The following is a 13,349-nucleotide window of genomic DNA, read 5'->3' as shown; positions in this document are numbered from 1 at the left end:
TGATGATGTTTAACATATATCATCTAAGCCCCTGCTCTCTTGACCATATCTTCCAGAGACACAGCTCTGAAATCCCCATCTTCACCTTGAGCAAAAACGGCATTATCACCGATATAAACCGTGACACCACCACGTCCATCGACATTTTTGGATATCTTGAATAAAGGTTTACCAGTCTTATCGTGGGATTTACCAATAGGTAAGAATATGAGATCATGTTGAGAGGCGAAATCTTCAGCGATACTCCTGAATGTAATCTCAGTCGGGATCGATTCAACGAGTGGCCTCTTGATTTCTTGAATACTGTTTTTAGGTTTGTTCGATTTCGAAGATGTCGTCTTACTTGACGGTGGAAGAGGTTTGAAATCCGATTTGACAAGTTTATGCGGTGCGTCGTTACCCAATTTGATAGCTTGATCCATCAATTCCAAACCGGTATTGAATCCACGATTGATACCTGGCATCTCGAGGACTGCCTCGGGGAATCGTCCTTTCCACCAAACGAACCTGAGTAAAACAGTCAATTAGCTAAATATCAACAGTCTGGAAAATAGAAGTAAACTTACCAATTGGCTACTTCATCAGGTTTATAAGCAGGTTGTACGAGCCAGATATACAAGATATCCAACCATTTAGGGAAGAATTCAGATTCCAGCAGATGCGAGAACATGGATTGTCGGAGAAGCTTGTGCCATGGCATGACCCAATCTTCGAGCGGGACGAGATCTTGTTTTCTCGGATTGATAGAAAAATCATCTCGAAGCGAAGCACCGAGTTTCGGTAAGACAAACTGTATGATGAGTTTATCCCACTCGCTCGATGAATAGACCTGAACGCAAGGCATCAGCAGAGAACATGACTTGAATGGTGTTGTGCATAGACTTACATTCTTTTTCCATCGAGCAAGCTCGTCTGGCACCCCATCTTTGACAACCCAGTTTCGTAACACAGATCGTATACGTCGCTTGGCACCTTCCAAGATGTCGTCACCTCGATCTCCCAAGAGTGGTAACCAGGGGAAGACGATACTGGCAAGGGATCCCGCTTGTTTACCATATTTGGATCTTCTTGGATCCCATTGTTCAATAGCGGCTTTGACCTTGGGGAGAATCAATTGATCCATGACATTATCGCGGATGAAAGCAGGTAATATCGGTTCCCAAGATTCGAGAAGGTGCACTGCCGCATGCGGAGAAGAAGGGTCCCAATCGTTACTATGAGGTAGTATGTCAGTATCTATAAAAATTCTCGCGTATTATGAAAACTCACTTGATGGCAGAACGAACTTTCGGAAGCCACAACGACCAGAGCAGACTTTCCCAAGCACTCATCATCCTTTCCCCGTTCTCCTGCTTGTGTGCAGCTCGTCCAATACCGTCTGCACCGTTGACAGCAAGGGCGGATTCATCCGGATCGTCCGATCTCGGTAGATTATATGCCTTTCGCCATGTCTTGAGTGAGGATAATAGGATATCGGTTGACACGTCGAAAGGTTCCCATTCCGAGAATGCGCGTCGTTGCTATGTCAGACAGTTAGCCGATGATTTAGAATCGAAGCGAATGCACTTACCACTTGAGCGATAGCAGCCACTACAACATCGTCTAATGATTGGGATTTGTACTCGTCTCCATAATCATTGATTAGTGCGTTGAAGCTCTCTGTCAGAGGTGCCAAGGAAGGATTGGCAGCAACCGATTGCGAAGCCGCGATGTTCGAAACGTTTTCCACTAATGCTTGAATTTGCGTGATTCGAGCCAGACCTAAGAACCCGTCGAATCAGTAATGCCCGAAGGAGATGAAAATCAGTACTCACGTTTTTCAGTCTCGTCCACTTTAGCCCTCGATACCTGTTCTTCCCTCAGAGCCCACCTTCTTCTCTCGTTGACCGATTTTCCTTCCCTTATCAGTCCTTCTACATCTCCCTTTGCTACATCTACGATTAGACGTAGATTATGCCGCAGTTCAGGTAGTTTCATGTTATCGGAGGATGGTGTCCATGTCGATAGTGAGAGTGACGATAGCGATTGTACTTCCTTGAGCTGCACCATTGATATCAGTATGCGTCCGCTAGAATAGATCCCTCGAGTCAAACTACTTACCTCTCCTCCTCGCGCATCAAGCACCAGACCAACTCCCCCAGATGTAGCGCTATCACCAGCTTCCGCCAGCAATTGCTCGTATGTCTTGTGCTCCACCTTGACCTTAACTTTCTTTTGCTTCTTCCAACCCTGTTCCACTTCCTCTTTAGGTTCCTTAGGTACTTTAGGTCCACGTCCACGTTGACCTCGTTTGGGTTTCTCATCCTCATCATCTGAGAAAACATGTCCTTGCCTTCTCGCTTCTCTCTTACTATCTTCTGTCCTCATTCCTTCTTGAATACCCTGACCTCTGAACACCTTTCCAACCTGGATCGGGACCGCTCGACCGTCTTCCTGGACACCTAAACCTTTACCAGCTTCCCAACCTTGTTTGGCTAACATCCTAGCACCGAACGACGACGATATCTTGCTGAAATGCACACGTTCAGCAGCGGTGAGTTCTGCAGATTTGGCAGCGGCCGAGGGTTGAGGTCGGGAGATGAAAGACTGCTGCTTGCGCGATGGACCTGATGATGCGGTGAGTGAGGGGGGAGGTCGACCGAAAGCTGACGGTACGTGTGTTGAAGGAGCGGATTCGTCAATGGGTTGAACAGGCGCTTGTGATGATCCCAATCCTCCTGTGGGACCTTCTCTAGAGTTTTCATTGGGTGTTGAAGATCTCTCTACTACCCTACTAGACGATCCGGTACCGCCTCGGCCACCAACAGGTCTCAAAACTTCTGCTCTGATATTCGCAGATGTCGTTCCAGTAGCCGCGAAACCGTTATTACCAGATCCTACACCTGGTCGCCCCTGGGGGTAGTCTTCCTCTTCTTCTCCATCTCTGATCCTTGGAGACGGCTGACGAGACTCCTCTTCGACGTATTCATCTTCATCTTCCGAGCCCGAGCTGTCCGCTGAATCACCTTCGTCTTCATCTTCAACTAATTCCTCATCGACCGGTTCGTCTTCTTCATCTTCCGCTACCTCGGCCGGATGAGAAGCTACAAATGCTGGAGCTCTATCATCAGGAGGATCGTCAGTATAACTCTTTTGTAGATACAGTGAGCGATGATAACTCACTTGGTCCAATCTGTTCTTTTCGAGCTACTTGCACCTTTACTTCTCGATCCTAAACCTCGTCCACCATGTCCTTCTTCAGGTTCTTCACCGAATATACCTTCCCAAGCGGACTCTTTACCACTCCGTCCTCCAGCGGTCTTACGTCTCTTACCCTTGTGCTCGAACAGTCTCCTCTCGGCTCTCGAATCATCGTCTTCCTGAGAATCATAGTCTGCTATTGATTCACCAGAGTTGGAAGCTTCCGAATCTGATCCATCGGAGAGAAATGCGTTCTTCCTCCTGGGCATTGCTGATCAGTCGATGAGACGAGCCTTTCAAAAGGAGATCAAAGAGAGACAGACGCTCTGCTTTTATTGTTTATGTTGATAACTTGTATGTTGCTGCGAGATGTGCAAAGGATATATATGACTTAGAGTATTGTGAATAGTCGCCACCTATAAAGACATAGCAACGGCATGCCTAAATAGGCGCAACAAGCTTGTCGGATGCCTAATATGAGGTCGTGCCTCAGATGGTTGATGATATCTGGTCTGAAACGTTTGAAAGTGCATTCATTCTGCATTCAAGAGTGACGTAAAGGGTAAGAACAGGTATATCTGGATGTATGGATATAAAGCATTCCTCCTTTCATCATCATTCCAAACCCTAATAACAAACCTCAACATCACCTCACTATGACACCAGATAGCCAGCTCGACCTCCTGTTCAATCCATCTCTCATCCCCTCAACTATACAAGAACAGCTAGGTCCAGATTTGCACGTGAGTTCGCTGACCTGACCTATATGCCTCACGAGTCTCTCTGACAGGTGGTATACGCCATTATAGCTTCGACCACTTGCTTCTGACGATTATAAAAGGGGTCATTTCGATGTTTTATCCGTATTAACAGCAGCACCATTGCTATCTCCAAAAGCTTACAAGGAAAATTTTGATGAGTTGAAGGCATGTGCCGGTACTTACTTTATCATTGTAATTGTGGATGTGGCTTCAGACAAGGTATGTTAGAGGACCCAAATCTCAGACCTTTCACCTGCTGACTCGGATGTATGTCTGGTTTGGCTATAGATCGTAGGCAGTGGGTCAGTCATTGTCGAACGTAAATTCCTTCGAGCAGCTGGTCTAGTAGGTCATATAGAAGACATAGCAGTCTCAAAGGCGGTGCAGGGGAAGAAGCTTGGTCTAAGAATTATCAATGCACTCGAGGAGATAGGAAGGGCCAGAGGATGTTATAAGATTATCTTAGATTGTAGCGAAAAGAATATACGTGAGTATGATCCTTCTTATACCATTTTCAACACCACTAGCTGACTTGGCACTTGACTGCAGCCTTCTACGAGAAATGCGGGTAAGTTCGAGATGAAAATACGCATACACAGGTGCTGTATGATATCACAGGCTGACTATCTGTTGTAGCTTCAAACACAAAGAGTTCCAAATGGTTCGATATATGGCAGATCCCAGGGATGTCGCCAAATCACCAACGCCATCTAAATTATGATGTCCTTCACGCTCTAATTCTGTCCGGATAGGCCGATTTCTCATTCAACTTGACTTCTCATCGGTACGATATATAACGATGATTCCGCTCAAAATAAGAAAGGGAAAGTCTCAGCATGGCATATCGCCTGTTATATCACCTTGTACTATTATCAACTAGCATCAGCATGTATATGGACTTTCTTTTTTGAATAGAAATGACCGTTCTGCAGGCTGCTCGTATATAAGCATAACCTTTACATATATCAATGTCCTTTATACAAACAAGATCCATATATACATCCAATAGTCTGTTGCAATAAAGATACTATGGTATCGTACTCATACATATATCTCATTCTTCATCCGAGAGCACCACGAGCGGATCCTCTCGTGTTCCTCTATCCCTCCCACGAGCCTGACGTCGAGCCAAAGCAGGTGATCGTAAATGATCTGACCTTGAAGGGGATCCTCGCTGCAACGAACGGTTATTCGCTGGTGCTAATTGTTGATGATTCCGAATAGGAGGATCATCCATCTCCATCTCTGTATCTTCCGATACAGGTCTGGTAGTAGCCACTTGATCGGTTAATAATCGTATTCTCTCTTCTCTAAGTCTCCTCATCTCAGCTAACCTCTCTTGTATACGCTCGGACCTCGCTCTAGACACAGCGTCCGCTTCTTCTGCGCTCATGGCGTCTATCGGGGCTCCTAATTCGATAATCTGGCGGGAAGCACGACGGGCATGACTACTTCGAATGATTGGCATAGGAGCGGCGAGGTCGATAAACTCGTGAACGATATCGTCAAGTCCTCTAGGACGTTTGGGTTGAGTGGGTTTAGGGGCTGGCATACTAGCTTGTATAACTTTCCAAGCTCTATACAATGCTGTACTCAGCCAATGGTGGAGAAAAGAAGAAAATCACCGGAAGACGGGACCACTTACTGAGCTTTCTCTTTTCTCTCTATCACCATTGCATTTTTCTCGGCACTGTCACACATATTGGCCAGTTTTCTCTCTATGATTTGATCTACCATGATATTCGGTATGAATGGCGTTGACTCGGAGACTCTGATTCGACAGGAGGGGCAAGTGGGATGCTAAAATGGAACACTCAGGTTATGATATGGCTATTAGGAAGACGAACTTACATCACCGCTTTTGATCCATTTCCAGCTACATGGTCCACAAAACGAATGTCTATCATCCTTTCGGTGTGAGCGGTCTGCCATGGCATGAAATACAGTGCAAACTACTACTTACCCGCAAGGTACAATCGATTGAGTAGCCCCGCTAAATGCGAAAGGCGTATTAGAAATGAGGGTATTCCTTAGTATTGTAAACTTAGTCAGACTCACAGGACCTGCGAGCAACTATAGAAAGAGAATCAGCTCATGATCAGAACAATATGCGTGAAGACACAAGACAAGCTTACATTGCACACTCCAATTCCTCATACCATTCTTCAGACTTTACCGGAACCTTGATCTCCTCGAAGGTACGTATGATTCTGGGACCCGCTTGGTTTGATGGTCTTTCCTTCTTTACGGGTGTGTGAGTAGATGGTCCTGGGACAGCATTGAGAGAAGAAAGCGTAGTGATGGGTGAGGATATAGAGGGACCGGCAAGTCCAAGGAAAGGTGGTCGACGATGATTTGCTGTAAAGTCTGTGCGATAAGCCAAGTTGACAGACAGCTAAAAGATATTTTGGGTACTTACTATTACTGCTGGAAGATGGGCTCAACCCCTGATCTGAGTTGTTGTTATACTGTGACATGAGAAGTGGTGGGCATAACAGCCTAGCTCTGATCTGGAATTGGATGAACAAGGCGTTGGGAAGGGAAACGGTCTTATCCAAAACGACAGTTCTGGCTAATGTGTTCTTTGTGCGTCCAGCAATGGGATCAAGAAATGTTTATGGTACAGTGATCTATACGAGTTGATTTACAACGTGAACGCGACGGTCGTATGGTCAATCCAGTGGGGTATCAACGAGAATGATGTTGTCGAAGTCGAAAGTGAGAGACGAGGGAGATCAAAACATCTCGAAGTGGTGATTTTAACTTTAAGATTACTCTTTGGGTTATAGCAGTCCGTTCCGTCGGAGTGTTGGGGCAGAATAACTGGATATCTTAATCTAAAGCTCGTTACGACCAATCCTTGGCTCATGATGGAAGAAGACTCTGTAGACTTGCATGACTGCATGTATGGGCGATCATGACATGGCAGGTAATGTGCACGATGTGTTCATATATACTATATATGACAATCAATAGAGCTAGAGCTCTCTCTCGGAAGAGATACCTTTCTATGGGTCAAAGTCGCAGTATCCGGATTGCATACGAGGTGTGAATGTATCACTGAGAGCCCAAAGCATCGAGATGAGCTTTGATGAAGGCTTCAATCTGATTGATATAGTTTTCCGATAAACCGTGTTCTTGTCCAAAAGCTTCAGCCGTAGAACGAGGGTCGGCTGTTCTCCTCGAGTTAGCAGGGAAATGTCGTTGTTTGCTAAAGCTGCACTCACAGCCTATCTGAAATACCAATGGAATCGGTGGATCGTCGTCACTATTTGTCAAGCAGTCAGTCAAGCGTTGTCAGACACAGATTGGAAAACGTACCTTAAGTCAATATCGATGGTCATACTCGTTTGTTCAGGTTGATTTGGGCTTGTGCCATCTGCTTCCTCGCTAGGGATCTCTACATTAGACACATGGACAGCATTGAAATTAAGTGGCTTACCTTGGCATATTCGCCTTGACCAGCTTCATGTACGCCTGTAAGCGGCTTGTCAGCCTTGATCACCCGACCGGAGCACGCAGACAAGCTTACCTCTCTCACATCCTGCTCGGCTATCCGATCTTTTTCCTTAGACCATGTCCTTATACCTCCATCAGATCCACCAGTGACTATATCTCCATTTGGAAGACAAGAGACTGACCAGACGGTTTGGCATGGATGCAGTAGAACAGACTCATTCTCACCATCTTTACATCAGTAATATACCACCACTGGGTGCGACTCACTTGTCCATGTTCTCTGTGCATGATGTGTAAGATCAGCAGTGATACCTATACCTAAAAGCAAGGAGTACGCCATGTGTACTTACAGCAGTATGATCTTCTCCACAGGATACAAGCTCTACACCCATCTTTCCCGGTACGACCTGGTAAACATAATCCTTATGCCCCTTGAGACGATCCAGTACCGTACCATCGAAATTCCATAGACGGACCAAGCTACATCCTGATCAGCGTCAGGTCGTTGAGGAGAGAACTTACTTATCGTTACAAGCTGAGGCAAACGTTTCACAACCGGGTGAGATAGCCAAACTTCTGACCGGCTCAGGGGAGCCTTTAAACCTCTGTAATATCTCCCCTTCCTCGTTCCATAGATGTATCAATCGATCGGCTACGATGTATCAGGGCACATCCGAGCGAGGTCATAACGGGGAACGTACCGGAACCTAGAAACGTCAGCATGGGTTTGAGCTATGGTCACTTACCAGTCAAATAACAATTTGCTTTTGGTCCCTCATCTATGATGGCTACACCCCATACCGCCTGCTCATGGCCTTCTAATACTCTCTCGCATACCCACTCTTTTGATACTAAGGATCTAGACCATATCCTAGCGGTTTGATCCCAGCTTCCACTAATGAGTTTCTTCCGTTTCGTCGAATAACTCATCGTACAGACATTTAGACTATGTCCTATCAAGCAATGTTCACTTTCTGGCGAAAAGGTTTTCAACGAGTGAAGGAGTATAAGTGACGAGTTGCCGCCGGAAGCCAAGAGATCTATACTATCTCATCAGCGAAAGCAAAGATCGAGATGACATACCCTCAGTATCAGTAACGTTTGATGAAGGGATGTGGGCCAGTGAGTTGACATATGCATGATGTCCATCCAATAGTGCTTTGAGCTCGAACTAAGCACACAAGTCGGATGTCAGCCCGTCAAGATTCGATTGTCGGATGTTGATGCTAATCACCTGTGTATTTCCATTCCTCGTCCATATTCCTACGCTTTGATCACGAGATGCTGATGCGATCATATCGTCCGAGATGGCGAGGACAGCTTTTACATCGCTTTGATGAGGTGGGGCTAGTATACAGCCAAGTTCATACTGATCTGGCGTGCTCTTTGGGGGTGTCATAGTCAAAGCGGAGATCGATAATGACGATGATGATAGTAAAGATGCATGAGTGAAGGATGTCATGAATGCAAACTGATAAACATGCATTGTGACATTAAGGTACGACCACTATTATCTTACACGTGTGGATGCTGGTTTAACGCGATCAATGCTCAAGCTCGGGTGGCTACATCGAGTGGCATCATAGACCAAAAGTTAAGACAGCTTGTGAGCAATCAAATGTTGTCGGGAAACTACGAGAGGAATACTATAACGAGTACAAGCAATGAGGTCAGCAGAGATTCTTTTCATAACTCCTGAATCCCCATAGAGATCGACCTCGAACCAATCAAAAACAAGCTTCTCTCGGAGATCTATACAACAAGCGACAGCATCGGTCACCCCACTTGAAGAAAATCTGGAAGAGTTCAAATGAGTTGGAAGATGGATACAATCCGTCATCACCTATCTCATACATATAGAGCAGTAGGGTTTCACGTTTGAGTCACTTCCTTCTCATTCCCTTTGAACAGAGCCATGTCATGGCGCATGAAGTCATGGCAAAACCTCCCAGCAAACAACCGTCCTCCTCCAGACGGCAACAAATTAAGCTTACTGAGATAAGTAACTTACAGCTGTAAGGTTGGAAAAAAGGGCTGATGATCAACCTAATTCAAGCGTGAAGTTCGACTCGGGGAACAGGTCTACTCAGTCAGCAGTGGAAAATTTACACTCCAAGGCAGACCATCCAAATTGGCGAGTGTCACGATTAGAGAGATCGGACCGCGACCTATGTTCCGATGCCTGAGGACATTGTATTGATTCAATCTCTTACCGTTGCCTCTTACTGACAAGCTATCCCGTCAAGGGACAATCCGAATTTGCACTAAAGGAAGTCAGTTGTCGACATTCCACTCGAATGTGTCAATGACGGGATCTCAGAAGGTGGGATGCACACTTCAAGATGAACGGGGCTCGAGTCTGTCTGTATGTAGGACATGGTAGCGATTCAAAGTCCCAGGCAACCCATATCCCTTATTGATCATTCCGATGATTGTTTGTTAGCTTGAGGGTTTTCACACAAGACTTTCCTCTCAATAGCTGACTGAAATAAGTGAGCTGAGCAATGCCATCCACAGAAGTCCGGTAAGTAGATGTCTTGGACAGCCCGTTCGTGTATGCTGCATTAGATTTTCTCAAAGAGCCTGATAGGCCGAGCAAATAGCATTCTTACTCTAAGACTATCATGGAGGGTGAATGGACACAACCATGTGTACAGCCGGGGGTCAGATAAGATTCTATGACATCATCTAGCGACATAGACACAAGTGAGGCTGATACAAGGGGCATCAAGTATCATGCACACTCTGTCTGTTACATAATCAATTTTGGTGTGGGTTATGGGTGAGTACACGCCACATAATCCATCACTCACCAGCTCATACACACTCATAAATGGATTAACTCACACATACACTCCTATACTCTGTCATCTATACATCGCACCGATATACTGCTCATCATCTCGACTGGTCATCATCAGCAGCACAGATCACTACCACAAGCACAAGTACCAGGACCAACGCACGCTGCTCGTAGCTTGCGATACTCGTCTGGATCAACTTTTGATTTTGCACTTTTCGACCACGCCGCGTCCTCCCCTTTAACGGGTTTCAACTGCTCTCTCACTGTCACCATCACTCGACCACTCCACCTTTCTTCTCTCCATTTCACCAACCTTCATCCTTACCCAATCTATCGAGGCACATCAGCTGGTCTACCCTTCCCAATACACCTATAGACCGTCATGGAGCCTGCCGACTCAAGCTCCCCCTGGCGATTCGCCCAATGCTTTGGTGACAAGGGTGACGTAGAAGACATTACAGAGGGTCAGTACAGTACTTAACGCTTCATCTCCTTTGTGCATATTGCTGACCCTGTACTTGATCCCATGTCACAGCTGATATCATATCTACCGTCGAGTTTGACCACACAGGTGATTATCTCGCGACAGGAGATAAGGGTGGTCGTGTTGTGTTGTTTGAGAGGAACGAACAGGTGAGGAGAGCTATACACGTATATCATATACCGGTTCAAGCTAATGTCGATCATGTAGAAACGGGGATGCGAATACAAATTCTATACCGAAGTAAGTTGATTACCTGCTCCTATTTCTCGTCACGCTATCTTAAGATGTTCTGACACCTGGCTTAGTTCCAATCTCACGAACCGGAATTTGATTATCTGAAATCGTTAGAAATTGAAGAGAAGATTAATAGAATCAAATGGTGTAAAAGACAAAATGCTGCTCATTTCCTGCTTAGTACCAATGGTGAGTATCAGCTATACTTATGGGTTATCGGACTTGTAGCTGATACTGTCGTAGACAAAACCATCAAATTGTGGAAGGTTTTCGATAAGCAAATCAAGGTGGTTGCCGAGAACAACCATTCTGATGGCTATGCAGGAGGTGGTAATGGTCCATCACAACCTCCCCTTCGCTTACCCCGCATGACGACCCACGATTCTATCACTGCTGCCGTTCCTCGCAAAGTCTACGCCAACGCCCATGCCTATCACATTAATTCCATATCAGTCAATTCCGATGGAGAAACGTATATCTCTGCTGATGATTTGAGGATCAACTTGTGGAATTTGAATATCAGTGATCAAAGTTTTAGTGAGCTGTAGCTACCATGGAATACATCTGAACATTTGCTGACTATTACCTAACCACTGCAGACATTGTTGACATCAAACCTGTCAACATGGAAGAATTAACCGAAGTCATCACTGCCGCCGAATTCCATCCAATACATTGTAACCTTTTCATGTATTCTAGCTCGAAGGGTACCATCAAGTTGGCGGATATGAGGGATTCTGCTTTATGTGATCAACATTCCAAACGTAAGTTGACCCTCATCAGCCAATCCAATCCGGTCACGCAACTAACATAACAAATCAACCTGTAGAATTCGAGGAAGAGGAAGACCCTACCCAAAAATCGTTCTTTTCCGAAATTATCTCCTCTATATCAGATGTCAAATTCTCACAAGATGGACGATATATCTTGTCTCGGGATTACCTAACCCTCAAAATATGGGATATCAACATGGAGAATAAACCTGTTAAGACTATCAACATCCACGATCATCTGAGGCAAAAGCTTTGTGATTTATATGAGAATGATTGCATCTTTGATAAGTTCGAATGCACCTTCAGTGGTGATGGAAGGTGAGTTGTTCATCCTCTTTAGCCAGATGCACACTCACTAAGTATGATTCTTCATGCGAATAGCCAAGTTTTGACCGGATCATATCACAACTACTTCCGTATCTATGATGTCAATGGCGATAACGATGTCGTTTTGCAAGCGGATAAATCTGCGTTCAAGGCGAAGAAGATAGGTGGAGCAAGGGGTAAGGCCCCAGGAAAGAAGGAAGGAATGCAGACTGAAGGAATAGACTTTGCGAAGAAGATCGTGAGTGTTCTCATTTTGATTATCCTCGAGCATAGCTAATGTTTATATAGTTACATGCGAGCTGGCACCCTAAAGAGAATACCATTGCTGTAAGTCCTTGTGATTTCCCAGAAAGAGAACGGTGATCCTGACTTCGTGTATGTTTGACTATAGATTGCCGCTACCAACAATTTGTGAGTTTTATAGCCAAATCGTATATCCTCAGCATCAAGAACCATTGCAGTCTTAGCAGACTAGTCACTATCTCTGTGCCATGGCATGGAAGCGGATGATCACGTTGATCTACCTACCGTATAGGCAGATAGCTGACTTTCGATTATAGATTCTTATACTCTACATTGTCATAATCCATCGCCTTCACATCCTGCATCGATACCGTTCCTAGCATTCCTCATACAATATACCACAACTACTTCCCTCCACGAAGCGCCATCTGAAGATCTCCTGCAATGTGTTTTAATCCAAATTCTCTCTTTCACCTTCGCTTCGTCCTCTGGCTCACCTGAGCATGGACTTTTTACCTTTTGCATCTTAGCTCTCGGTCAATGTACTGTCTGCTGCTTCTCTTCCTTTCTTTTCTTTTCTTTCCCCTCATCTTGTTAGAATTTTCATCCATGTCTTTCTTACTGGATGAGTAAATAATGAAACGCCGATGACAGATCATCGCCCAGCCCATAGATATCAGATATCCGATAATATTAGTGTAAGCGAAAATAAAAATGATAAAGATAGTGAAATGATCCTAGGGGTAAATGGGGATCGTAGAAGAAGAGGTCATGAATCAAGTAATCAGGATATGTTATTTGCTATACCTGCGGCAGTACAGACGACGATTGATTGAACGAGCGCAACTACTGAATCTAAAGGTTCTCTTCATGGTATCGTCAAGCAGCCTTCGACATCCTGATCACAAGCTGAGTAACATGTGCATGCTGTCTTGCCGTTTCATCGTCAATGATATCCATACATGATGCATGCATGAACATCAAGAGAGTATGATTGTACATGCAGTCTGGCACCGACAGCCACGTGGCAGTGTCACTTTGATGAGATGTAAACAAGACAAGGTCAGACAACACACGCGCCTTGC

General features: G+C 45.1%; 5 protein-coding genes across 5 annotated transcripts; 2 read left to right on the top strand and 3 right to left on the bottom strand.

Moving 5' to 3' along the window:
• Positions 1-23: 23 nt before the first annotated feature.
• Positions 24-3,449, bottom strand: V865_004705 (uncharacterized protein; the record flags this gene model as incomplete). Its single annotated transcript, XM_066228482.1, has 8 exons — positions 24-507; positions 567-829; positions 887-1,214; positions 1,270-1,520; positions 1,571-1,761; positions 1,815-2,040; positions 2,101-3,100; positions 3,163-3,449. The coding sequence occupies 8 exons, from the start codon at positions 3,447-3,449 to the stop codon at positions 24-26; spliced, it is 3,030 nt and encodes a 1,009-aa protein (XP_066084579.1).
• Positions 3,450-3,836: 387 nt separating this feature from the next.
• V865_004704 (uncharacterized protein) lies at positions 3,837-4,662 on the top strand (the record flags this gene model as incomplete). The annotated part of the gene is made up of 5 exons (XM_066228481.1): positions 3,837-3,923; positions 3,990-4,160; positions 4,230-4,428; positions 4,491-4,509; positions 4,578-4,662. The coding sequence occupies 5 exons, from the start codon at positions 3,837-3,839 to the stop codon at positions 4,660-4,662; spliced, it is 561 nt and encodes a 186-aa protein (XP_066084578.1).
• A 333-nt stretch (positions 4,663-4,995) lies between these two features.
• V865_004703 (uncharacterized protein) lies at positions 4,996-6,418 on the bottom strand (the record flags this gene model as incomplete). The annotated part of the gene is made up of 7 exons (XM_066228480.1): positions 4,996-5,518; positions 5,587-5,741; positions 5,793-5,841; positions 5,905-5,934; positions 6,000-6,014; positions 6,077-6,299; positions 6,361-6,418. The coding sequence occupies 7 exons, from the start codon at positions 6,416-6,418 to the stop codon at positions 4,996-4,998; spliced, it is 1,053 nt and encodes a 350-aa protein (XP_066084577.1).
• A 580-nt stretch (positions 6,419-6,998) lies between these two features.
• Positions 6,999-8,862, bottom strand: V865_004702 (uncharacterized protein; the record flags this gene model as incomplete). The annotated part of the gene is made up of 11 exons (XM_066228479.1): positions 6,999-7,114; positions 7,169-7,209; positions 7,263-7,331; positions 7,384-7,418; positions 7,474-7,577; positions 7,668-7,680; positions 7,751-7,880; positions 7,923-8,052; positions 8,147-8,440; positions 8,484-8,571; positions 8,635-8,862. The coding sequence occupies 11 exons, from the start codon at positions 8,860-8,862 to the stop codon at positions 6,999-7,001; spliced, it is 1,248 nt and encodes a 415-aa protein (XP_066084576.1).
• A 1,723-nt stretch (positions 8,863-10,585) lies between these two features.
• Positions 10,586-12,436, top strand: V865_004701 (protein phosphatase PP2A regulatory subunit B; the record flags this gene model as incomplete). The annotated part of the gene is made up of 10 exons (XM_066228478.1): positions 10,586-10,667; positions 10,739-10,836; positions 10,895-10,927; positions 10,993-11,110; positions 11,165-11,458; positions 11,521-11,685; positions 11,751-12,012; positions 12,076-12,259; positions 12,310-12,348; positions 12,413-12,436. The coding sequence occupies 10 exons, from the start codon at positions 10,586-10,588 to the stop codon at positions 12,434-12,436; spliced, it is 1,299 nt and encodes a 432-aa protein (XP_066084575.1).
• Between the last annotated feature and the right edge of the window lie 913 nt (positions 12,437-13,349).

This window comes from Kwoniella europaea, chromosome 1 (assembly GCF_036810445.1).
Source record: "Kwoniella europaea PYCC6329 chromosome 1, complete sequence".
Taxonomy (NCBI): Eukaryota; Fungi; Basidiomycota; class Tremellomycetes; order Tremellales; family Cryptococcaceae; genus Kwoniella; species Kwoniella europaea.
Note: the sequence above shows the minus strand (reverse complement) of the source record. Positions and strands in the feature narration are given on the sequence as shown.